Source organism: Pseudophryne corroboree, chromosome 5, assembly GCF_028390025.1.
Source record: "Pseudophryne corroboree isolate aPseCor3 chromosome 5, aPseCor3.hap2, whole genome shotgun sequence".
In the NCBI taxonomy this organism is placed as follows: domain Eukaryota; kingdom Metazoa; phylum Chordata; class Amphibia; order Anura; family Myobatrachidae; genus Pseudophryne; species Pseudophryne corroboree.
The window spans coordinates 794,699,780-794,726,928 of record NC_086448.1 but is presented as its reverse complement, the minus strand read 5'-3'; the positions used below and the strand labels follow the sequence as shown (position 1 = coordinate 794,726,928).

Sequence of the window (27,149 nt, the reverse complement as noted above, 5' to 3'; positions counted from 1 at the left end):
CCTAACCCTAACCCTCCCCAGTGGTGCCTAACCCTAACCCTCCCTTCCGTGCCTAACCCTAGCCTTCCGTCCCTGCACCTTAACCCTAACCCTCCCTTCCCTGCTGCCTAAACCCAATCCTTCCCTCGCTGGGTGCCTAACCCTCCCCAGTGGTGTCTAACTCTAACCCTTCCTTCCCCTTCTGTGTGCCTAACCCTAACCTTCCGTCCCTGCACCTTAACCCTAACCCTCCCTTCCCCGCTGCCTAAACCAAACCCTCCCCGCTGGGTGTCTACCCCTAACCTCCCCTTCTGTGTGCCTAACCCTAACCTTCCGTCACTGGTCCCTAACCTTAACCTTCCCGTGGCTGCACCCTAACCCTAATCCCCCTTCTGCTGCCTAAACCTAAACACCCCCCTTCTCGCGCACGGCAGAATGGCAGCGTGTCCCGCCGTCCGAAAGATGAGGATGCCGGTTGTCAGTATTTTGACGGCGGCATTCTGTGTACTACCTCGGGATCCCGGCGTCGGTATAATGACCGTTGGGATCCTGTTCATTGAGAAGGTAACTACTTCCCTCATATGATTGTGAAAAGGAATCAATTGAATAACTAGATTGAAATCCAGGTGGACACACACACACACACACACACACACACACACACACACACACACACACACACACACACACACACACACACACACACACACACACACACACACACACACACACACACACACACACACACACACTGATTATTGTCAGAAGCCAGTTAACGTACCAGAATGTTTTTGGAGTGTGGGGAAACATACAAACTCTGCACCGACAGTGCCTTGGCCAGGAAATGAATTGATGATAGTGAGGCAGCAATGCTGACCACTGTACCAGCCGTGAGTAATAATTCTCTGTAGTCCAAATATTTCTAGCTCCAAATGAATCCAAGGGCTGACCTCCTCATCACCCACCAAACCCAGGTATCTCCTTATTCTGCTGACCAGCTGTCCATGGTGTGGAAGCAGTTTTTTTGGAAAGATGTACTGTACAGATTTAAGGGGAGAAGTATCAATTCATGGAGAGAGATAAAGTGGGAAGTTGCTCAAATCAACCACTCGCCCTCTGTCTACCAATCTAGCACAGTTTTTGAAATGACAGAAGCATATTTGCTGATTTGGGCAACTTCTCCACTTCAGCTCTCTCCAAAGCTTGATACGTCTCCCCAATGGTCTGCGGGCCATGTCCAACTACACGTGTGAATGTACATGTCATGGGTACTGACACGTCAACCAATAATTCGTGATTGTCATCATATTACTTGTAATTATCATAAAGCTGTGCAGTTCTGGACAGTATAGCTCGTTACATAACACCCAATCATACATAAAACAGAAGGAGTACACTGGGGGCTGGCGGCGGAGGTGCAGGTTCCTGGTCTCGTAGCGCTCTGTTTGTTTTGGGAACACAGCGAAAAACAAATCCCGCCATAAGTACTGTATTTATGATGACGCAGTTGTAATATTTAGCTATTGTTGTGTATTTTACGTATGTATCGCACCTTGCAGTTTATTATATACATTAATTTTTACTGTACACGAGTATTTATATTGCATTTATATTGCAGGTCTCAGATGCGAGCGGCTCCATGGAGATTACTGTGGTTTCAGAAGAAAGTCCGTTCTCTATGTCCATGCTCCTGACTGACGAGTGCTTTGTGTTGGACGCAGGAGACAAGATCTTTGTATGGAAAGGTTATCATATTACTATTATTATTATCATCTCCTATATAATAGCCCAGATCTGTGACTGTGTGGCTAACGCTGGGCGGAGTCACAACGCTGGGCAGAGTCACAGATCGGAACTGGCTGCCAAAATAAATCTGGTGCCTTCCTATCAGCTCTGCCTCCTTTTCCCCCAGGTTACTGTGCAGCCGCGGCCAGTAATGACCGACCCCCCGCCCCAGCAACCCGCCGTCGCAGTTTACACTGTAGCCTGACATCCCCCACCCAGGATATACTGAGCCGCGGGCACCTATGCCCCACCCTCCCTTTTATCCCCGCATCGGAGTTCACATTGCAGCCCGAAACCAATCCTCCTCTCCCCCCCCCCCCCCAAGAATACATTGAGCAGCGGTGCCCGACCTGCCCATCCCCCGCTGCCGTAGTTGCATGGAGTTAGTACAGAGTAACAACCCCCCCCCCGCCAGCCGATCCAGTGCCACAGCGCATCTTTTCCCTGAGAGCTCGGACTCTGAGCTGCAGCTGCTGCTCCCTCACACAGCTACAGAGTTTTCTGAGCAGGGCAGGAGGAGACCAGGCGGCTCACCAAGAATGGTCCTCTGTGTGTCAGTCGCTGCACACTGCATGCTTCCTCGGCTCCACTGCGGACTCCACACAGCACGGCTCCTGAGCTGCCACTAAGTCAGGTGGCAGTTGCATACCCTCCAGCTCATACTTGCCTACTCTCCCGGAATGGCCGGGAGGCTCCCGAAAATCGGGTGACCCTCCCGGCCCCCCGGAAGAGCAGGCAAGTCTCCCGATTCGTGGGGTCCCCCCTGCCCGTCCGCCCACTTAGTGTGTAAAGTGGGCGGTCCGGGCAGTTGATGACGCGATTCTTGCTGAATCGCGTCATCATATCCACGCCCCCTGCAGTGTAATGCCGGTGATCGCGGCATTACAGAGCGGGGGGTGTGGCTTAAAAGAGGCATCGTCATGACCCCGCCCTTGCTCCGCCCTTTCTCCGCCCCGTCCCGCCTCTGGTCCACCCCCTCCACGACGTCACAGCCTCCCCTGCCCGCCCTCTGAGCTGACCTGGCTGCTCTCTCCCGCAGAGAGCAGCCAAAATGTAGGTAAGTATGCTCCAGCTGGACCTTTTTAGCAGGCACAGTACCTTTTTTTCTCTGACGTCCTAGTGGATGCTGGGAACTCCGTAAGGACCATGGGGAATAGCGGCTCCGCAGGAGACTGGGCACAAAAGTAAAGCTTTAGGACTACCTGGTGTGCACTGGCTCCTCCCCCTATGACCCTCCTCCAAGCCTCAGTTAGATTTTTGTGCCCGGCCGAGAAGGGTGCACACTAGGGGCTCTCCTGAGCTTCTTAGTGAAAGTTTAGTTTTAGGTTTTTATTTTCAGTGAGACCTGCTGGCAACAGGCTCACTGCATCGAGGGACTAAGGGGAGAAGAAGCGAACTCACCTGCGTGCAGAGTGGATTGGGCTTCTTAGGCTACTGGACACCATTAGCTCCAGAGGGACCGAACACAGGCCCAGCCTCGGAGCTCGGTCCCAGAGCCGCGCCGCCGGCCCCCTTACAGAGCCAGAAGCAAGAAGAGGTCCGGAAAATCGGCGGCAGAAGACATCAGTCTTCAACAAGGTAGCGCACAGCACTGCAGCTGTGCGCCATTGTTACTCAGGCACACTTCACACTTCGGTCACTGAGGGTGCAGGGCGCTAGGGGGGGGCGCCCTGAGCAGCAATGTAAACACCTTGGCTGGCAAAAATACACCACATATAACCCCCAGGGCTATATGGATGTATTTTAACCCCTGCCAGAACTCACCAAAAGCGGGAGAAAAGGCCGCCGAGAAGGGGGCGGAGCCTATCTCCTCAGCACACGGGCGCCATTTTCCATCACAGCTCCGCTGGAAGGACGTCTCCCTGACTCTCCCCTGCAGTCCTGCACTACAGAAAAGGGTAAAAAAGAGAGGGGGGCACTAATTTGGCGCAGTTTTAATACTAACAGCAGCTATAAAGGGAAAAGCACATTTTATAGTGGTATTCCTGTCTATATATAGCGCTCTGGTGTGTGCTGGCATACTCTCCCTCTGTCTCCCCAAAGGGCTAGTGGGGTCCTGTCCTCTATCAGAGCATTCCCTGTGTGTGTGCGGTGTGTCGGTACGATTGTGTCGACATGTTTGAGGAGGAAAATGAGATGGAGGCGGAGCAATTGCCTATTATAGAGTTGTCACCCCCTAGGGAGTCGACACCTGAGTGGATAAGCTTATGGAAGGAATTGCGTGACAGTGTCAGCTCTTTACGACAGACAGTTGACGACATGAGACAGCCGGCTACTCAGCTTGTGCCTGTCCAGGGGTCTCAAACGCCATCAGGGGCTCTAAAACGCCCGTTACCTCAAATGGCAGACACGGATACTGACTCCAGTGTCGATGATGAGGAGACAAACGTGACTTCCACTAGGGCCACACGTTACATGATTGAAGCAATGAAAAATGTATTGCATATCTCTGATAATACAAGTACCACTAAAAAGGGTATTATGTTTGGTGAGAAAAAACTGCCTGTAGTTTTTCCTGTATCCGAGGAATTAAATGAAGTGTGTGATGAGGCGTGGGTTTCCCCCGATAAAAAACTGATAATTCCTAAAAGGTTATTGGCATCGTACCCTTTCCCGCCAGAGGATAGGGCACGTTGGGAAACACCCCCTAGGGTGGATAAAGCGCTCACACGCTTGTCTAAACAGGTAGCACTACCCTCTCCTGATACGGCCGCCCTAAAGGAACCTGCAGATAGAAAGCTGGAGAATATCCTAAAATGTATATACACTCACACGGGTGTTATACTGCGACCAGCAATCGCCTCAGCCTGGATGTGCAGTGCGGGCCTGGCGTGGTCGGATTCCCTGACTGAAAATATTGATACCCTAGATAGGGACAGTATATTACTGACTATAGAGCATTTGAAGGATGCATTTCTATATATGCGTGATGCACAGAGGGATATTTGCCGACTGGCATCAAGAATTAGCGCGCTGTCCATTTCTGCAAGAAGAGGTTTATGGACGCGGCAGTGGTCAGGTGATGCGGATTCTAAAAGGCACATGGAAGTATTGCCTTATAAGGGGGAGGAGTTATTTGGGGTAGGTCTATCAGACCTGGTAGCCACGGCAACTGCTGGAAAATCCACATTTTTACCCCAGGTAGCTTCTCAACCTAAGAAGACGCCGTATTATCAGGCGCAGTCCTTTCGGCCCCATAAGGGCAAGCGGGCAAAAGGCGCCTCATTTCTGCCCCGTGGCAGAGGGAGAGGAAAAAGGCTGCAGCAAACAGCCAGTTCCCAGGAACAAAAGCCCTCTCCCGCCTCCGCAAAGTCCTCAGCATGACGCTGGGGCTTTACAAGCGGACTCAGGCACGGTGGGGGCCCGTCTCAAGAAGTTCAGTGGGCTCACTCGCAAGTGGACCCCTGGATCCTTCAGGTGGTATCTCAGGGGTACAAATTGGAATTCGAGACGTCTCCCCCTCGCCGTTTTCTAAAGTCTGCTTTACCGACGTCTCCCTCAGACAGGGAGGCAGTATTGGAAGCCATTCACAAGCTGTATTCCCAGCAGGTGATAATCAAGGTACCCCTCCTACAACAGGGAAAGGGGTACTATTCCACACTATTTGTGGTACCGAAGCCGGACGGCTCGGTGAGACCAATTTTAAATCTAAAATCCTTGAACACTTACATACAAAGGTTCAAATTCAAGATGGAGTCACTCAGAGCAGTGATTGCAAACCTGGAAGAAGGGGACTATATGGTGTCTCTGGACATCAAAGATGCTTACCTACATGTCCCAATTTACCCTTCTCACCAAGGGTACCTCAGGTTTGTGGTACAGAACTGTCACTATCAGTTTCAGACGCTGCTGTTTGGATTGTCCACGGCACCTCGGGTCTTTACCAAGGTAATGGCCGAAATGATGATACTCCTTCGAAGGAAGGGAGTTTTAGTTATCCCTTACTTGGACGATCTCCTGATAAGGGCAAGATCCAGGGAACAGTTGGAAGTCGGGGTAGCACTATCTCAGATAGTGCTGCGCCAGCACGGTTGGATTCTCAATATTCCAAAATCGCAGCTGATCCCGACGACACGACTTCTATTCCTAGGGATGATCCTGGACACAGTCCAGAAAAAGGTGTTTCTCCCGGAGGAGAAAGCCAGGGAGTTATCCGAACTAGTCAGAAATCTCCTAAAACCAGGCCAAGTCTCAGTGCATCAATGCACAAGGGTCCTGGGAAAGATGGTGGCTTCTTACGAAGCAATCCCATTCGGCAGATTCCACGCAAGAACCTTCCAGTGGGATCTGCTAGACAAATGGTCCGGGTCGCATCTTCAGATGCATCAGCGGATAATCTTGTCACCAAGGACAAGGGTGTCTCTCCTGTGGTGGTTGCAGAGTGCTCATCTTCTAGAGGGCCGCAGATTCGGCATTCAGGACTGGGTCCTGGTGACCACGGATGCCAGCCTGAGAGGCTGGGGAGCAGTCACACAGGGAAGAAATTTCCAGGGCTTGTGGTCAAGCCTGGAGACATCACTTCACATAAATATCCTGGAGCTAAGGGCCATCTACAATGCTCTAAGCCTAGCAAGACCTCTGCTTCAAGGTCAGCCGGTGCTGATCCAGTCAGACAACATCACGGCAGTCGCCCACGTAAACAGACAGGGCGGCACAAGAAGCAGGAGGGCAATGGCAGAAGCTGCAAGGATTCTTCGCTGGGCGGAAAATCATGTGATAGCACTGTCAGCAGTGTTCATTCCGGGAGTGGACAACTGGGAAGCAGACTTCCTCAGCAGACACGACCTCCACCCGGGAGAGTGGGGACTTCACCCAGAAGTCTTCCACATGATTTTGAACCGTTGGGAAAAACCAAAGGTGGACATGATGGCGTCCCGCCTCAACAAAAAACTAGACAGGTATTGCGCCAGGTCAAGGGACCCTCAGGCAATAGCTGTGGACGCTCTGGTAACACCGTGGGTGTACCAGTCAGTGTATGTGTTCCCTCCTCTGCTTCTCATACCCAAGGTACTGAGAATCATAAGAAGGAGAGGAGTAAAGACTATACTCGTGGCTCCGGATTGGCCAAGAAGGACTTGGTACCCGGAACTTCAAGAGATGCTCACAGAGGACCCGTGGCCTCTACCTCTAAGAAGGGACCTGCTCCAGCAGGGACCCTGTCTGTTCCAAGACTTACCGCGGCTGCGTTTGACGGCATGGCGGTTGAACGCCGGATCCTGAAGGAAAAAGGCATTCCGGATGAAGTCATCCCTACCCTGATCAAAGCCAGGAAGGATGTAACCATACAGCATTATCACCGTATTTGGCGTAAATATGTTGCGTGGTGCGAGGCCCGGAAGGCCCCTACAGAGGAATTTCAACTGGGTCGTTTCCTGCATTTCCTCCAAACAGGACTGTCTATGGGCCTAAAATTAGGGTCCATTAAGGTTCAAATTTCGGCCCTGTCGATTTTCTTCCAGAAAGAACTGGCTTCAGTTCCTGAAGTTCAGACGTTTGTCAAGGGAGTGCTGCATATACAGCCTCCTTTTGTGCCTCCAGTGGCACCTTGGGATCTCAATGTAGTTTGGGGGTTCCTAAAATCACATTGGTTTGAACCACTCACCACTGTGGACTTAAAATATCTCACATGGAAAGTGGTAATGCTGTTGGCCCTGGCTTCAGCCAGGCGTGTCTCAGAATTGGCGGCTTTATCCTATAAAAGCCCTTACCTAATTTTTCATAGGGACAGGGCAGAATTGAGGACTCGTCCTCAATTTCTCCCTAAGGTGGTTTCAGCGTTTCACTTGAACCAGCCTATTGTGGTACCTGCGGCTACTAGGGACTTGGAGGACTCCAAGTTGCTGGACGTAGTCAGGGCCCTGAAAATATATGTTTCCAGGACGGCTGCAGTCAGAAAATCTGACTCGCTGTTTATCCTGTATGCACCCAACAAGCTGGGTGCTCCTGCTTCTAAGCAGACTATTGCTCGTTGGATTTGTAGTACAATTCAGCTTGCACATTCTGTGGCAGGCCTGCCACAGCCAAAATCTGTAAAAGCCCATTCCACAAGGAAGGTGGGCTCATCTTGGGCGGCTGCCCGAGGGGTCTCGGCTTTACAACTTTGCAGAGCAGCTACTTGGTCAGGGGCAAACACGTTTGCTAAATTCTACAAATTTGATACCCTGGCTGAGGAGGACCTGGAGTTCTCTCATTCGGTGCTGCAGAGTCATCCGCACTCTCCCGCCCGTTTGTGAGCTTTGGTATAATCCCCATGGTCCTTACGGAGTTCCCAGCATCCACTAGGACGTCAGAGAAAATAAGAATTTACTTACCGATAATTCTATTTCTCGTAGTCCGTAGTGGATGCTGGGCGCCCATCCCAAGTGCGGATTGTCTGCAATACTTGTACATAGTTATTGTTACAAAAATCGGGTTATTATTGTTGTGAGCCATCTTTTCAGAGGCTCCTCTGTTATCATGCTGTTAACTGGGTTCAGATCACAGGTTGTACGGTGTGATTGGTGTGGCTGGTATGAGTCTTACCCGGGATTCAAAATCCTTCCTTATTGTGTACGCTCGTCCGGGCACAGTATCCTAACTGAGGCTTGGAGGAGGGTCATAGGGGGAGGAGCCAGTGCACACCAGGTAGTCCTAAAGCTTTACTTTTGTGACCAGTCTCCTGCGGAGCCGCTATTCCCCATGGTCCTTACGGAGTTCCCAGCATCCACTACGGACTACGAGAAATAGAATTATCGGTAAGTAAATTCTTATTTTAATGATCTGTACCGATTTTTGGCTCACCAAACTTCCATTGAAAGTATAGGAAAAGGGTCGCGACTATGCCATTTTACCCGTGGCCACGCCCCCTTTCCGAATTTGTACCAATTTTTATGTGTAAATTGTTGGAGGGTATGCAGTTGTATGCAATGGGTGTGGGGCAAGCAAAGTTTTGTGTTTGGGAGGAGGGCATTCTGCAGTCCGTGTGTGTGTGTGTGTGTGTGTGTGTGTTAGGGGAGGTGAGGGGGGGGGTTGTTAGTCTGCAGGGTGTGTGTGAGAGTGTGTGTGTGTGTGTGTGTGTGTGTTGGGGAAGGGGGGGTGTCACTCTGCAAGCAGTGTGTGTGTGTTGGGGAAGGGGGGGGGGGGTTGGTAGTCTGCAGGTAGTGTGTGTGTGTGTGTGTGTGTGTGTGTGTGTGTGTTGGGGAAGGGGGTGGTGTTACTCTGCAGGCAGTGCGTGCGTGTGTGCGTGTGTGTGTGTGTGTGTGTGTGTGTGTGTGTGTGTGTTAGGGAAGGGGGGGTTGGCAGTGGGTGTGTCTGTGTTGAGGGTGGGGGGGTTACTCTGCAGGCAGTGTGCGTGTGTGTGTCTCTGTTTTGGGGAGGGGGGGTGTTAGTCTGCAGGCAGTGTGTGTGTGTTGGGGGAGGGGGCATTCTGCAGTCCATGTGTGTTTGTGTGATGTGCAGTCTAATACCCCTTTTCCACTAGCTCTAAAAACACGGGTAAATGCGTGGGGGCGCGCATTTACCCGTGTTTTTTTCTAGTGGAAATGGCCCCCCCTGCAAATTCCCTGATCAAGTGATCCAGGAATCCTACCCGGGTAGCTAGCCGGGTTGAACACGAGTTCAACCCGGTAAGCTGTGTAGTGTAAACGGGAGCCGTGTCGATGCGACACGGCTCCCGTTCACAGTGTATGGAAGGGCGACGCTGGGAGATCATGTGATCTCCCAGTGCCGCCCCTGCCCCATCACCAGCAGCGTCAACAACCCAGCAATATGCCGGGTTGGTGAGCGCGGTGTAGAAGGGGGCTCTAGCACGGGTCGCAGTCGTGTCAGGCTCCCAACTGCGACTCGTGCTAGCAAGTGGAAAAGGGTGTGTCTGTGAGTGAGGGAGGCAGCAGTTTGCAGTCAGTGCGTGTGTAGGGAGAGGGGACAGTCAGCACCAGGCCTTAACTAGCTGTGGGCGGATGGTGCTTCACACACAGTGCATTTGTGCTGTTGGCACACTATCCGCATCCACTCCGATTGGCCACCCCAGCTGCAGCGCTGCAAACTATAACATATAAAAGTAGCGTTGTGCCCGGCTCCTCTGCCGGACGCACAGCTGCTGCCCGCTGATATATATTATAGCTGCCAGCCCTGCGCAGACTATCTCTGTCTCCCGCGTTCCGTTTGCTGCATCTCCACCCCGCTCCTCTTCCTTGACTGGTGCAGCAGTGTCCCTGCACCATACAGGCCGGTCCGGAGCCGCACCTCCTCCCGGCAGGGAGCTGCGCAGGGGATGCCGGGAAGACGGAATGGCAGCACCTGCAACAGCTCCGATTCCATAGTGTACTGCAGCTACAGCCATCACCAGCACAGGGACATCACCCAACCGGCGCCATTGCTGCCTGCACTCCAGCCATTATCCCATAGGTACTGCTGTGTGTGTGTGTGTTTGTCTCTCTCTCTCTCTCTCTCTCCTCCCCACCACTCTCTCTGTCTCTCTACCTGCCACCTTTCTTTCCCTCTCAACCCTATCTCTCTCTCCCTCCCTCTCTTTCATGACTCTACCTTCTGTAATCTGTAAAAGGAGACATTACCTGACGTAATGTGTAAAAGGGGGCTCTACCTGGCGTAATGTGTGACAGGGACTCTAACTGCCATAATGTGTAAAATGAGCTCTACCTGCGTAATGTGTGACGGGATCAGGGCCGGTTCAAGCCCGCTCTGCGCCCCGGGCAGGAAACGGGGCGTGGCTTAATACAGGGGGCGTGGTCAGTTACGCCCCCTGTACATTAGTAGCGCCGCTTGAATGCTGAGCGGTGCGTGATGACGTCATCGCGCACCGCACAGCAAAAGGTCCTCTCCACGAAGGGAAACTAGACGCGTAGCGTCTAGTTCCCTTCGTGGAGAGGACCTTTGCTGTGCGGTGCGCGATGACGTCATTGCGCATAGCTCAGCAAAGGTACTCTCCACGAAGGGAAACTAGACGCGTAGCGTCTAGTTCCCTTCACAGGAGGCACAGACGGGGGACACAGCGGGCAGCGGAGGGCACAGCAGTGGCGGATCTTGCCATGGTGCGGCGCCCTCCGGATGGCGCCAGCGCCCTCCGGAAGGCGGCGCCCCGGGCAAAAGTTTTGCTTGCCCATGGCAAGATCCGCTACTGGACGGGATCTACCTGGCGTAATGTGTGACGGGCTCTACCTGGCGTAATGTGTGACGGGCTCTACCTGGCGTAATGTGTGACAGGGACTCTACCTGCCATAATGTGTAAAAGGGGCTCTACCTGGTGTTATGTGTGACAGGGGCTCTACCTGGTGTTATGTGTGACAGGGGCTCTACCTGGCGTAATGTGTGACGGGCTCTACCTGGCGTAATGTGTGACGGGCTCTACCTGGCATAATGTGTGACGGGCTCTACCTGCCATAATGTGTAAAAGGGGCTCTACCTGGTGTTATGTGTGACAGGGGCTCTACCTGCCATAATGTGTAAAAGGGGCTCTACCTGGTGTTATGTGTGACAGGGGCTCTACCTGGCGTAATGTGTGACGGGATCTACCTGGCGTATTGTGTGACGGGATCTACCTGGCGTAATGTGTGACAGGGGCACTACCTCGCGTAATGTGTAAAAGGGGATCTACCCTGGCGTAATCTTTGACGGGCTCTACCTGGAGTAATCTGTGATGGGCTCTACCTGGAGTGAAGGAAGGCCAGGTGAGTGCCAAACTCCGGCTGCCTTCCCGCAGGCACGGGGACTTCTCAGGCACCCAGCACCGGTCTCTCCTCCTCATGAAGGGCCCAGGTGCCAGTGAAAAGATAGCAGCCTCTCTGCAGCCTGGGGGCCGGACAGCAGCTTCGGCCATGGAGGGAGGAGCGGCTCAGCAGCAGCGCCAGCAGCACCGACATAGCAGCGATCACTTGGATCCAGAGGCTCCCCGTACTCCCCGCTCACATTGCTCTCTTCATTGCCACACTTCAGCAGCTACTGCCTTATGGCACTACATTAACCTGCACACGCCTTCCCTGCCCTGTCTGTCATCCCCAGGTGCATGTATATAATTAATGTACGTGTGTGTGTGTGTATTTATATGTGTGTACAACCGCCCCTCTCCCACCTCCGGCTCCCCTGCACCCGCCCCTCCCCTCCCGAACCAGCAGCAATAAAAATATTGCACATGCAATGGTTAAGGGTTGTAGCCCCTTGCGACGGTGTGAACAGCGCACGTAGGGCGCGATGAATCACCTAGTTGTTATTATTTTGAAAATGGACAGGCAAATGCTTTCTTGTAAAAATAGCCCTCACAATGTACTGTATATCAGAAACTGTAGTGACACTGGATAATTAGAGTCACGCGCAATGACATCACAATTCCGGACGCCTCCAGGAATCAGAAGTCCTGTTCGAATAATTCACCTATATTCTGAATCAGATGTGTCTATGCCAGAGCACCGCCCACTAGGCTTCGGGTCGCAAGGGCTTCCGTCATCTTCATCCTCTGCACACCGCCACCAGCTGCATCTCTGATCCACCGCCTGCTTACAAACAAGCAGCATCGGACTCTCAGCAGTCCACCGCCTGCTTACAAACAAGCAGCATCGGACTCTCAGCAGTCGCACCATCAAACTTCTAAGCTACCCTACAGCTGCACAGACTGTCCGCAGAACCAAGTAACCTGGGCCAGTGAGTCCAAAAACGCTGTCGCTGGCTGCAACATGTCCACAAAACTCTTGGGACACGCCCCCGCTACCTCTTATAAACCATACTCGCTTACTCTTTGGGAAGTTGCAGGAGACACCCGAATTTGCGAGCAGTCCCCCGCACTCCCAGAAGAGTACACTGTCCGCCCGCACCCTGACCACTTACCAAGAAAGTGGCCACTATTGTCAGGATCGTGCCGTGATTCGTGGGTCACTCGTGAGGAGGGGGGCAATATGCCACAGTTTATGCAAATTACGCCATTGTGACCCCACCCCCTCATGAGCGACCAGCAAACCACAACATTCCCCACAACGACACTCAATGCTGGGCCCCGCCCCCACCTACAGTCAGCCGCATCTCTCCTCTGGGCTCCTACCAATGGAAATAGCAGAAAAGCAGGTAAGTATGTGTAAAGTACATTACCTGCCTGTCAATCACTCTGCGTCCAAATCCTGGCTACGATCACCATCTGTAAGCCATTGTGACACATGCGCACTGTGACTCTGACACATACTCAGTAGGCGTATTCTCTATATAAACGGTTACAAACTATCGTATTTACTTTAGGCAAAACTTCAACAAAGAATGAAAAGGCAACTGCACTGAAGACAGCTGAAGATTTTATAAAGAAGATGAATTATGATGCTAATACCCAGGTACTGTATTGGGACACTTTTTTGTTATATAACGAACTCTGCCCTGCTTATTCTGAGCAAGAAAGTACTACCAATGATAGTATTGCCTAACAATAGCCACTTGCACTTTCCACAACACCAAATCTGATTCTTATTCCACTACATATTGTTCCCACAGTATTATTTGCCTCAAAAACATTAATTTCTTAAACGTCCTAGTGGATGCTGGGGACTCCGTAAGGACCATGGGAATAGACGGCTCCGCAGGAGACTGGGCACACTAAAAGAAAGATTTGGTACTACCTGGTGTGCACTGGCTCCTCCCTCTATGCCCCTCCTCCAGACCTCAGTTAGATTTCTGTGCCCGGCTGAGCTGGATGCACACTAGGGGCTCTCCTGAGCTCCTAGAAAGAAAGTATATGTTAGGTTTTATATTTTACAGTGAGACCTGCTGGCAACAGGCTCACTGCAACGAGGGACTAAGGGGAGAAGAAGCGAACCTACCTGCTTGCAGCTAGCTTGGGCTTCTTAGGCTACTGGACACCATTAGCTCCAGAGGGATCGACCGCAGGACCCGTCCTTGGTGTTCGTTCCCGGAGCCGCGCCGCCGTCCCCCTTACAGAGCCAAAAGCAAGAAGATAGTCCGGAAAATCGGCGGCAGAAGACTTCAGTCTTCACCAAGGTAGCGCACAGCACTGCAGCTGTGCGCCATTGCTCCTCATACACACTTCACACTCCGGTCACTGAGGGTGCAGGGCGCTGGGGGGGGCGCCCTGAGCAGCAATAATATCACCTTGGCTGGCAAAATAACCACAATATATAGCCCCAGAGGCTATATATGTGGTAATTACCCCTGCCAGAATACAGAAAAAAGCGGGAGAAAAGTCAGCCGAAAAAGGGGCGGAGCCATCTCCCTCAGCACACTGGCGCCATTATTCCCTCACAGTTCCGCTGGAAGGAAGCTCCCTGACTCTCCCCTGCAGTCTACACTACAGAAAAGGGTAAAAAAGAGAGGGGGGGCACAGATTTGAGGCGCAGAAAATATTATAGCAGCTATAGGGGACATAATTCAGTTAGTCCCTGCATTATATAGCGCTCTGGTGTGTGCTGGCAAACTCTATCTCTGTATCCCCAAAGGGCTTTTGTGGGGTCCTGTCTCCTTTAAGAGCATTCCCTGTGTGTGTGTGCGGTGTGTCGGTACGGCTGTGTCGACATGTTTGATGAGGAGACTTATGTGGAGGCGGAGCAGATGCCTATAAATGTGATGTCACCCCCTGCGGGGCAGACACCTGAGTGGATGGACTTATGGAAGGAATTACGTGCAAGTGTCGACTCCTTACATAAAAAATTTGACGACAGGCCAAATACGGGACAGCCGGCTTCTCAGCCCGTGCCTGCCCAGGCAATTCAATGGCCATCAGGGGCTCTAAATCGCCCACTACCTCAGATGGCAGACACAGATGTCGACACGGATACTGATACCAGTGTCGACGACGATGAGTCAAATTTAATGTCCACTAGGGCCATTCGTGGCATGATTGAGGCAATGAAAGAGGTTTTACACCTATCTGATATAAACCCAGGTACCTCAAAAAAGGGTATTATGTTTGGGGAGAAAAAACTACCTATAGTTTTTCCCCCATCTGAAGAATTAAATGAAGTGTGTGAAGAAGCGTGGGCTTTCCCCGATAAAAAATTGGTGATTTCAAAAAAATTACTAATGGCGTTCCCTTTCTCGCCAGAGGATAGGTCACGTTTGGAAACTCCCCCTAGAGTGGATAAAGCGCTCACACGTTTGTCTAAAAAGGTGGCACTACCGTCTCCGGATACGGCCGCCCTAAAGGAACCTGCTGATAGAAAGCAGGAGGCTATCCTAAAGTCTATATATACACACACTGGTGTTATACTGAGACCAGCTATTGCTTCAGCGTGGATGTGCAGTGCTGCTGCTGCTTGGTCAGATTCCCTGTCAGAAAATATTGACACCCTGGACAGGGACACTATATTGCTTACCATAGAGCATATAAAAGACTCAGTCTTGTACATGAGAGATGCACAGAGGGAGATCTGCCGGCTGGCAACTAGAATAAGTGCATTGTCCATTTCTGCTAGTAGAGGCTTATGGACTCGGCAGTGGACAGGGGATGCAGATTCTAAAAGGCACATGGAAGTTTTGCCTTATAAGGGTGAGGAGTTATTCGGGGACGGTCTCACAGACATTGTTTGCAAAGCATCAGCTGGGAAGTCAGCATTTTTACCCCATGTCCCCTCACAGCCTAAGAAAGCGCCGTACTATCAGGTGCAGTCCTTTCGAACCCAGAAAAACAGGCGGGGAAAAGGCGGGTCCTTTCTGTCGAGAGGCAGAGGAAGGGGGAAGAAACTGCACCACGCAGCAGGTTCCCAGGAACAAAAGTCCTCCCCCGCTTCTTCCAAATCCACCGCATGACGGTGGGGCTCCACAGGCGGAGCCAGGTACGGTGGGGGGCCGCCTCAAAAATGTCAGCGATCAGTGGGTTCGCTCACGGGTGGATCCCTGGATCCTTCAAGTAGTATCTCAGGGGTACAAGCTGGAATTCGAGGCGACTCCCCCCCGCCGTTTCCTCAAATCGGCCTTACCGACAATTCCCTAGAGCAGGGAGGCTGTACTAGAGGCAATTCACAAGCTGTATTCCCAGCAGGTGATAGTGAAAGTACCCCTACTTCAACAAGGACGGGGTTACTATTCCACACTGTTTGTGGTACCGAAACCGGACGGTTCGGCGAGACCCATTTTAAATTTGAAATCCTTGAACACATACATAAAAAAATCAAAGTTCAAGATGGAATCGCTCAGGGCGGTTATTGCAAGCCTGGACGAGGGGTATTACATGGTATCCCTGGACATCAAGGATGCTTACCTGCATGTCCCAATTTACCTTCCTCACCAGGAGTACCTCAGATTTGTGGTACAGGATTGTCATTACCAATTCCAGACACTACCGTTTGGACTGTCCACGGCACCGAGGGTGTTTACCAAGGTAATGGCAGAAATGATGATACTCCTTCGAAAAAAGGGAGTTTTAATTATCCCGTACTTGGACGATCTCCTAATAAAGGCGAGGTCCAGGGAGCAGTTACTGGTCGGAGTAGCACTATCTCGGGAAGTGCTACAACAGCATGGCTGGATTCTAAACACCCCAAAGTCACAACTGGTTCCTTCCACACGCTTACTGTTCCTGGGGATGATTCTGGACACGGAACAGAAAAAAGTGTTTCTCCCGCAGGAGAAAGCCAAGGAGCTGTCTTCTCTAGTCAGAGACCTCCTAAAACCAAAACGGGTATCGGTGCATCACTGCACACGAGTCCTGGGAAAAATGGTGGCTTCATACGAAGCAATTCCATTCGGCAGGTTTCATGCAAGGACCTTCCAGTGGGACCTCTTGGACAAGTGGTTGGGATCGCATCTTCAGATGCATCGTCTGATAACCCTGTCTCCAGGGACCAGGGTGTCTCTACTGTGGTGGCTGCAGAGTGCTCATCTTCTAGAGGGCCGCAGATTCGGCATACAGGACTGGGTCCTGGTGACCACGGATGCCAGCCTTCGAGGCTGGGGAGCAGTCACACAGGGAAGAAACTTCCAAGGACTATGGTCAAGTCAGGAGACTTCCCTGCACATAAATATTCTGGAACTAAGGGCCATTTACAATGCCCGAAGTCAGGCAAAACCCCTGCTTCAAAACCAGCCGGTACTGATCCAGTCAGACAACATCACGGCAGTCGCCCATGTAAACCGACAGGGTGGCACAAGAAGCAGGATGGCGATGGCAGAAGCCGCAAGGATTCTCCGATGGGCGGAAAATCACATAATAGCACTGTCGGCAGTGTTCATTCCGGGAGTGGACAACTGGGAAGCAGACTTCCTCAGCAGACACGACCTACACCCGGGAGAGTGGTGTCTTCATCCAGAAGTCTTCCTACTGTTGGTAAACCGTTGGGAAAGGCCACAGGTGGACATGATGGCGTCCCGCCTCAACAAAAAGCTAAAGAGATATTGCGCCAGGTCAAGGGACCCTCAGGCGATAGCTGTGGACGCGCTAGTGACACCGTGGGTGTACCAGTCGGTCTATGTGTTCCCTCCTCTGCCCCTCATACCAAAGGTACTGAGAATAATAAGAAGGCGAGGAGTAAGAACGATACTCGTGGTTCCGGATTGGCCAAGAAGAGCTTTGTACCCGGAACTTCAAGAAATGTTATCAGAGGACCCATGGCCTCTACCGCTCAGACAGGATCTGCTACAGCAGGGGCCCTGTCTGTTCCAAGACTTACCGTGGCTGCGTTTGACGGCATGGTGGTTGAATTCCGGATCCTAAAGGAAAAGGGCATTCCGGAGGAAGTCATTCCTACGCTGATAAAAGCCAGGAAAGAAGTAACCGCAAACCATTATCGCCGCATTTGGCGAAAATATGTTGCGTGGTGTGAGGCCAGGAAGGCCCCCACAGAGGAATTTCAGCTGGGTCGTTTTCTGCACTTCCTACAGTCAGGAGTGACTATGGGCCTAAAATTGGGTTCCATTAAGGTCTAGATTTCGGCTCTGTCGATTTTCTTCCAGAAAGAACTGGCTTCACTGCCTGAAGTTCAGACTTTTGTAAAGGGAGTGCTTCATATTCAGCCCCCTTTTGTGCCTCCTGTGGCACCTTGGGATCTCAATGTGGTGTTGAGTTTCCTAAAATCACATTGGTTTGAACCACTTAAAACCGTGGATCTCAAATATCTCACGTGGAAAGTGGTCATGTTATTGGCCTTGGCTTCGGCCAGGCGTGTGTCAGAATTGGCGGATTTGTCGTGTAAAAGCCCTTATCTGATTTTCCATATGGATAGGGCAGAATTGAGGACTCGTCCCCAGTTTCTCCCTAAGGTGGTATCAGCTTTTCACTTGAACCAACCTATTGTAGTGCCTGCGGCTACTAAGGACTTGGAGGATTCCAAGTTACTGGACGTAGTCAGGGCCTTGAAAATTTATGTTTCCAGGACGGCTGGAGTCAGGAAAACTGACTCGCTTTTTATCCTGTATGCACCCAACAAACTGGGTGCTCCTGCTTCTAAGCAGACTATTGCTCGCTGGATTTGTAGCACAATTCAGCTGGCGCATTCTGCGGCTGGTTTGCCGCATCCTAAATCAGTAAAAGCCCATTCCACGAGGAAGGTGGGCTCATCTTGGGCGGCTGCCCGAGGGGTCTCGGCTTTACAACTTTGCCGAGCTGCTACTTGGTCAGGGGCAAACACGTTTGCTAAATTCTACAAATTTGATACCCTGGCTGAGGAGGACCTTGAGTTCTCTCATTCGGTGCTGCAGAGTCATCCGCACTCTCCCGCCCGTTTGGGAGCTCTGGTATAATCCCCATGGTCCTTACGGAGTCCCCAGCATCCACTAGGACGTTAGAGAAAATAAGAATTTACTCACCGGTAATTCTATTTCTCGTAGTCCGTAGTGGATGCTGGGCGCCCATCCCAAGTGCGGATTGTCTGCAATACTTGTATATAGTTATTGCCTAACTAAAGGGTTATTGTTGAGCCATCTATTGAGAGGCTCAGTTGTTATTCATACTGTTAACTGGGTAAAATATCACGAGTTATACGGTGTGATTGGTGTGGCTGGTATGAGTCTTACCCGGGATTCAAAATCCTTCCTTATTGTGTCAGCTCTTCCGGGCACAGTATCCTAACTGAGGTCTGGAGGAGGGGCATAGAAGGAGGAGCCAGTGCACACCAGGTAGTACCAAATCTTTCTTTTAGTGTGCCCAGTCTCCTGCGGAGCCGTCTATTCCCATGGTCCTTACGGAGTCCCCAGCATCCACTACGGACTACGAGAAATAGAATTACTGGTGAGTAAATTCTTATTTTCCAGTCATTCCAGTCAATTTTGACCTCCTCACAGCTCATAATATTGTTTACATCAATACTGGCCAAAGGCTGCAGTGAGCTGGCTGGTTACAAAGCGACAGAGCAGCTGCACAAACACACGGCAGTTTATAACACATCTATGATACACTGATACGCAGCAGTGACAGAAAAGAAAAATGGTGCATGATGGATTTGTCCTTGGGCCACCCACTTATCCTTATGTTGGATATTAAAAAGGTAATGCACAGTTTAAGAAACCAAGCACTTCAGCGACAGTTTGTGGCTGAAGTGGTTGGTTTGTTTGGGACCCCACAAACCAATTTTTGGAAGACATACCTCCGATCACTTATGAGGAGATTGATGATGAGGGTGTTGGCGGTGAAGATTGCATGGGCTGGTCCAAACCTCTGGTAGCTGCTACTGTACTGCTTGTTATTGTTTTACAAATTATTATAATTTTGTAAAATAAATTTCATGCACTTGCCACAAATGATGTAACATGGAGGAGGTGCCTAGATGATTAACGTCCTCTACTGGCTTTGGCCTCACAAATGAAGTAGATGCCTTCACAATGTTGTCAAGAATTGGATAACAATAATCCCACACCCAAGAAGTAGCTTTTTTGGTCTTATGCCCTGGCATCACAATGGCTTTCTTTTTATTACGGGCAAGAACTGCTGCCACTGGTGGCTGACTAACACAAACAACATCATCAACATCCTCATCATTAGCATCAGATAGTACACAAATATCCCCCTCATCCTGTTCCACTTCCACACTACCGTCTTCAATTTCTATTATATCATCACCATCTTTACTTGTACTGTTCATCCCCATATTTGCAGAAATGGTGAAAGGAAGCGAAGGAGGCTTCTTTACGAGTACAGTCTGAGAAATGTCACTCACACATAGCTAATGTTGATACCCCTAGACTCCTCTCAGGGATTTGTGAGCACACAGTTTGTTCTTAAGCCTAAGGGGCAGATGTATTAACCCTGGAGAAGTGATAAAGCAGTGATTAAGAAGTGGAAGGTGATAATGCTCCAGCCAACCATTACGGGTTTGAAAAATAACAGTTAGGAGCTAATTGGCTGGTGCTTTATCACCTTCCAGCCAATCAGCTCCTAAATGTCATTTTCAAACCTGTAATGATTGGCTGGTGCATTATCACCTTCCACTTATCACTTCTTTATCACTGCTTTATCACTACTCCAGGCATAATACAGCTACCCCTTAGTGTGATTTTTTTGGGGCACTGTTTTATAATTTTTTAATGTGACAACCCTACACCTTTTTTTTTTAGTTAACATTGTAAAAGATGTTGATTACAGGAGCCCTTTCCTAAACTTTCTTTAGTAGATGTTGTAGTATTATCATGACTGGCAGCACCGACAGCACTAGTACTGGGTTGCTGCTCCTGCTCTTCTATCGGCTGATTGTGAACCATACTGAATCATAGTGTTTATATTTATTAACGCAGTGGCATTGCACTCACTGAGCTTTATTAAAAGCACAAGTTGTAAGAAAAAATAACATCCTTTTTCCCCCACAAATAACAAATTTGCAATGTGGACTCTCAGTGCTTATATTTATTAACACAATAGACACAGCACCTACTGGTCTTTACTAACGCACAAGTTGTAAAAAAAAATGAAAAAAAAAAAATAACAGATTTTTTTCATAAATGACAATCACACTGCGGACTCACAGTGCTTATATTTATTATCGCAATGGGGTACAGCCTGGCTCTGAACACACACAAGTTTTTATTTTTTTATATATTTATTTTTATTTTTAGTAACTGCTGCAAATCACTGCGCTTATATAATCATAATAATGGTTGCACACACCAGTGTGCATCAATAAAGAGTTAATGCTGCACTGCGGACAGTGACAAGAATATCACCATTGAGTTAATGCTCCCCCTATGCTAGGAGGATAATATTGTTAACATTTGCCCTGGTAGTTTCGTGGCTGTGCTCTCAGACTGGCATCTGCTGTGAAATGGCACCCGAATCACCATGAGAGGGACTTATATTGAATCCAAAGCATGAGAGATCCGACACCGGGAAGATTACTTTTTGCCTCATTTTGGAATCCGAGCCTGGTGGGAAAACCCGAGCCAGGGCTTAGATTCCCTCAGATCCTGGTAGTTCGGGTGGGCTTAGTTCTCGGGCTAAGCAGTCTCAGGTTAATAGGCTCCTCATACATCTACCAATACTACTAACAATGGTGGACCTACATTTTTGGGCCCTGAAGCTTGAACTGTTATGGGGGCCCTTTCGCGACCAGAAACAATAGAGCAACATCCAGCAAGGTCCATTGGCCCCTGCTGCCCTTGCAAGGACAGCTCACACCGCTCAGCGCCAGAAAAATTACCTTATTAGACACCTCCTTGTCCCGGGCTCCTTCTCACCTCTCTTGCTCCCAATCTCCTTCCTAGGATGGACCCTCTCAGGCTCCGCCATTCCTGGGAATGTCACAAAAAGACGTTCTGCAGGCTGTCGGGAATTGTCGCTTAAAATGGATACACGTTTCACATTATTTACAGAGCGCAAATCTCAGAGCTGGACTACAACTCCCAGCATCTCCCGCAGTACTAAGCAACGCACAGCTAGGCTGTAATAGCAGCCATGCTGTACTAGAAGCCTGGTTGTCATGGTGTTATTGGTGACGAGCTATAACCACGCGCCACACAGCACATAAAAACAAGAGGTGAAAGTCTGATTTGTGGTGTTAATGTAACACCCCAAAGTTTCACACAGGGTAAAGGTTACAAAATATATATATATACACTGTATGCAGCTGAATACTAACATATTTATGATTGTAAATCCCTCACAGAGGGAAATATAACATTAGATAGGGAGTATATATGTTCCCTCATAGAGGGGATATGGAAGAAGCAGCTGGACTGTTCGGCAGCGCGGGGACATGAGTGTGCAGGGACCGCTCGTGACGGGGCGGTTGAAGCCCGTGCTGGTGGCTGAAGGGAGCTGCGCAATCGGCGCGTGTGGGCTGGGTACCGTGTGGAAGGCTGGAGAGACGCTTCGGAGAGGAGCGGCGGCGGTGACTCCCAGCTGTGCCCAGATACAGAAGGCGGACCTGCGGCAGTGAGACGCTGGAAGCCCTGGTGACGTCGCTGGTAGGCGGTAATCGATCCGTCCCAGGAGGCGGGAGGAGGTGGCGCCGGAGCCAGTTAACAGGGTGCAGGGAGCGGCCTACTTTGATTGGCAGCCACAGGCGGAGTCTCGGTGCATGGAAAGATTGCTGGGATCTGACAGCAGAGAAGGCAAACTGGCAGGTACATAAAATATCAGAGACACTAAACCTCATCTCAAGAGTAACACTTCACAGTCAGAGACTCTTACATCCAGCTTTACTAATAACTGCATGTATGACCAACAAAGACCCACTATTTAGAATAGGTTATCAGCCACAGGAATATTTAATATAGCAATAAAATGCAACAGTAAGAGCAGTTGCCGCCAGCGGAAGTGCGAGAGGAGGTATTGCGAAGTGTCAACGTAGAAAATATTTATTCCTTAAGGGAAGCTACCATCTCCAAGCTAATTCAAGCTCACTTATACTTGCATTTATTCAGTCGGTCAGCATAGAGAGTCCTGAGTTGCCACGGCTGTGTACATCTAACCGACCTGATTATAGCTGTCACAGGCTGCTGTTAAGGAAGGAATATATTGAAACGCGGTACTTCAGTTAAATACATAAGGGAGAGTTGTATGTTGCCTATACTGCAGGCACCCTGTTCTCAGATACTGGAGTGGAGCTAATGACTGTTACCTCCGTTACAGGGAATATCGACTAGTGCAGGAAGACCTGTTATGGGCCGTTAAATAGTTGGAAACCAGAACCACGGCCGCCGGGTAGCATCGCCTAGCACAGTAAAATCTCTTTGTCAGCTGTCAGGGAAGAGCGGCTTAGCTTCACCACGTAACAGAATCGTAAGAAATTTCGCCTTTGTCTGGAGCCCTTAATACTCTGTATGACGTTACCGATCGGTGTACACCCAGTTAAAATAGTACACAGCTATACCGGCTTAATTCAGGGAATTCAGCGATCGGCAGAGAAGGCATCTAAAGTAGCGCTAACAAACCCGGGTTTGCAACATTCAAGTAATTAAAGTATAGCGCCATCTTATCCAAATAAGGTACCATGTAGGTTCAGGAAGCTAGCTTCTAAACGACAACTTAAATCTCTGAATTCAGGAAATAAAACATTTACTAGTTTGACAGGGACCAACTCTTCGTTGAAATAGACTATCATTCCTGTCGCACCGAACTAGGTTTCATACCGTAAATGTTTCATTTATTGTTTTGTCAAATGTTGTAGGCAGTCATTTTCCGAGATGATATGCGCATATATGGTTATATAGACAGTGTCATTAAGTCTTATTGATATGTTGAAACATAGTATAGGGAAACCGTATATTTCTCCTAACTGAACTCTAGGTACTTGTTCTCTTAGAGAAGATATCATTTACCCCGGAGCAGTAAAATAAACATTCCGCTTTCTACGGATATTCCTTTCCGAACTACGGATAAGTGATTGGATTTGTGTCTAGAGTTTTCTTTGTAATTTATTTTAAGCAATATTTTTGACTTAAATAAATCTTGATATTTTGTTTTACTGTAACTACAATTGCGTGGAAGTTGTTCAATATACGATCCAACCAAACAAATATTTGGGTATCACATTAAAATGCACAAGCGAGATGAGATGATTCTATCACTATAATAATAACCTTATTTTAATAACACACACACTTAAAAAACTTCATAAATTGTGTTGAAAAATTCACGTATTTAAAAAAAAGTTGCTTCAGGGCCCCTCTAGGATTAGGGCATACTTGCCTACATTCCCTGAATGGCCGGGAGGCTCCCGAAAATCAGGTGGCTCTACCGGCCCCCCCGGAAAGGTAGGCAAGTCTCCCGCTTTCCCTGCCAGCATCTCCACACACACACACACACACACACACACACACCCTCGGCCGCCCCCAGCAGAAAACAAGTGGGCGGTCCGAGGTGATCTGATGACACGATTCTTGCTGAATTGCGTCATCATAGCTCCGCCCCCCGCTATACTGTGCTTATTTTCTCGGCACTGTATAGTGGGGGGCGGAGCCAAAATGATGTGATCGTGTTGCCATGCCCCCATACTGCCCACTTCCCCACCGGTCACATCCCGGACAGCCCACCTTGCCTCCTGGCCACGCCTCTGGACAGCCCATCTTATCTGCCACGCCCCGATGCTCCTACAACGCTGCCTCCTCCCGGAGGACACCGCAAAGTAGGCAAGTATAGATTAGGGGCCCTGAAGCTTCAGCTAATACACAGTTGTGCATGTCTCTGAATTATCCTATGTGTTCACACTGTAACGTTTTATGTATTTATGTTTTCCCCTTAGATTATAATGCTGCCAGAGGGGGCTGAAACTCCAATGTTTAAACAGTATTTCAAAGACTGGAAAGATAAAGAGCAAAGCCAGGGCTTTGGGAAGGTGGTTACTACAGGAACAATTGCACGTATCACACAAATACCGTTCGATGCAAAAAAGCTACACGAATCATCAAAAATGGCGGCACAGTACAACATGATGGATGATGGGTCGGGCAAAGTTGAGGTACGGACACAGTACAAAGCTCAGGCAAGAGCGTATTTTGTGGTAGAAATACAGGATCCACCACCTAGATGGATTTGAAGAGAGGGGTCTATTTATGAAGCAGTGAAAAGAGTGGAGATTGGAGAAGTGAGCCTGTGGAGAAGTTGCCCATGGCAACCAATCAGCTGTTCCGTACAATTGTATAGTATGCAAATTATAAATGTTACTTCAATGCTGATTGGTTGCCATGGGCAACTTCTCCATACTTTTCATTGCTTCATGAATAGACCATTCAAGGGGTTATACAGAGTCAGACAGAGGCTTGCAGCATCTAGAATGATAAGCGAAGCAGATGCAACAGGTTGGGTGTTTTCCATGACGACACTTAAATGTATATATGCAGGCTTATCCGTCTCCAACTGCGTATGAAATATTAATTGCGTAAAATGAGTGTGCTTTGCAGCATATGGTGACTTTTAAAACACAACTGCAGTCGTTCTGGATATTTTTACATAGAATGGTGTGTTTTAGATGTGTGCAAACATTCGCAATGACATGCCCATTCCAGCCCCAGGCCCGGCCCCCTAGTCGTACCTGGTCGCGTTTGTCATATGACTGGAAAAGAATGCGTATCACAAAAAGACTCGTATGGGCTCTGAAGACAAATGCAACTTGCTGCAAAATAAGCCACAAATGGCCTTTATGCATGACTCTAAAGTCTAAACCATACTTGTCTACTTTTGAAAAAGCATTTCAGGGAGATGTGAAAGTAACACCTATCAGCGCGGGTGTATACCGCTACATCTGAGAGGCGTGTCATGAAAATAACTTACATCCAAATGTAAATGAGTCCCAAAGTTAGTAAGATCTATTTGCTGAAGAAAACACACTGATATTTTGCAGGATTTGTTCAAGTATTGTGTTTTACAAGAGCTTCCATATACTCTAAGTGGCCATAGGGATCATTGGGGCAGATGTATTAACCTGGAGAAGGCATAAGGAAGTGATAAACCAGTAATAATTGCAAGGTGATAAACACACCAACCAATCAGCTTCAATATGTAAATTAACAGTTAGGAGTTGATTGGCTGGTGCGTTTATCACCTTGCAATGATTACTGGTTTTTATCACTTCCTTATGCCTTCTCCAGGTTAATACATCTGCCCCATTGTGCCTTATAACCAGTGCAAGAAAATGGCACTAATGATCCCATTTGAATGTATGTAGCTCTGATTTCTTTTTCCCCCAAGAATGTAACAGCTGCATAATGGGGGTAAGGTACAATCAGGGAGATTGTTGGACTATTGAGGGAGTGAGGGAGATTGCTGCTATTTCAGGGAGTCTCCTGCAGAATGAGGGAGGGTAGGCAACTATGCTAAGAACGGCCCTCATTGCGTGGAACGCTGGGTGGACTCTCTTGTTTTTGAAAGTCTTACGTCTGGATCTAGGACATCCAAAGCCAAGTACTGTAAGTCCAGCCAGCTCTCCACCAGATGAGGACCTTGTTTAAAGTCAGACGTACAGTAAATGCAATTTGCAGCTTGTTTATAACGATATAAATAAATACGTTTTTGCCTTGTGGTAATAGAAAGAAGAATTTTGTTCTGAAATCTGAATTTCATATTGTTATCTTTTAACCATTATAATGCAACAGCTACGCAACACTCCTACATAGAAAACCAGGAGACAGGGACACAACCCATACTTAACCCTACAACGCTCACATTCATCCAAGTCATTCCTATTTTAGCTGCCAAGATCAGGAAAATAGGGACTGTCGGTGGGCAAGCAGTACTTACGTAATAACAATTTGGGGTTATATAATCCTAGACTGAGCATGCTGGATGTTATAGTGTAACAACATATCATCCTTTGACTCACTGGAGGTTTCCTTTCTTTTTAAGATATGGCGTGTTGAGTCCACGGGGCGAGTCCCAGTAGACCCCGAGACTTATGGGCAGTTCTACGGTGGTGATTGTTACGTTATCTTGTATTCTTCTGCTAAAGGAACAATCATTTATAACTGGTGAGTTGAGATACTACTGTACTCCTGTTTTGTAGAAAAAATAAGATTTTAATTACCTACCGGTAAATCCTTTTCTCGTAGTCCGTAGAGGATGCTGGGGTTCCATTTAGTACCATGGGGTATAGACGGGTCCCTTGGGAGCCATGGGCACTTTAAGAGTTTAATAGTGTGGGCTGGCTCCTCCTCTATGCCCCTCCCACCAAACTCAGTCTAGAAACTGTGCCCGAGGAGACGGACATACTTCGAGAGAAGGAAATGCACAGATGGTGAGAATCACACCAGCTCACACCGAATTAAAAAACCATGCTGACCAGCATGCAACATGGAGAAACCATGCCAACCAGCATGCAGCATGAAGAAATCATGCTAACCAGCATGAAACATGAAGAAACCTTGTTAACCATGATGCAACTAACCAGCAGGAACTAGAAGAAACCATGCTAACCAGCATGAAATAGGAACAGCAACAGCTGAACCAATACTTAACCAATACTTAACCAGGCAACAATGCAGGAAAACGAAGCACTGGGCAGGCGCCCAGCATCCTCTACGGACTACGAGAAAAGAATTTACCG

The 27,149-nt window shown here is 49.1% G+C and overlaps 1 protein-coding gene and 1 long non-coding RNA gene across 3 annotated transcripts in view; one reads left to right on the top strand and one right to left on the bottom strand.

Moving 5' to 3' along the window:
- Window positions 1-27,149, top strand: part of LOC134928552 (scinderin-like) — a 122,681-nt gene that overhangs the window by 53,263 nt on the left and 42,269 nt on the right. For both annotated transcript variants that reach the window (XM_063924427.1, XM_063924428.1), the window contains exons 6-9: window positions 1,598-1,724; window positions 12,982-13,070; window positions 24,354-24,569; window positions 26,453-26,574. In XM_063924427.1, coding sequence (XP_063780497.1) covers window positions 1,598-1,724; window positions 12,982-13,070; window positions 24,354-24,569; window positions 26,453-26,574 — 554 coding nt within the window. The remainder of the gene's footprint in view (window positions 1-1,597; window positions 1,725-12,981; window positions 13,071-24,353; window positions 24,570-26,452; window positions 26,575-27,149) is intronic.
- On the bottom strand, window positions 1,487-2,586 carry LOC134928553 (uncharacterized). The gene is made up of 2 exons (XR_010177945.1): window positions 2,299-2,586; window positions 1,487-1,710 (listed from the first exon to the last, which is right to left on the bottom strand). It is a non-coding gene; the product is annotated as an uncharacterized LOC134928553 (long non-coding RNA).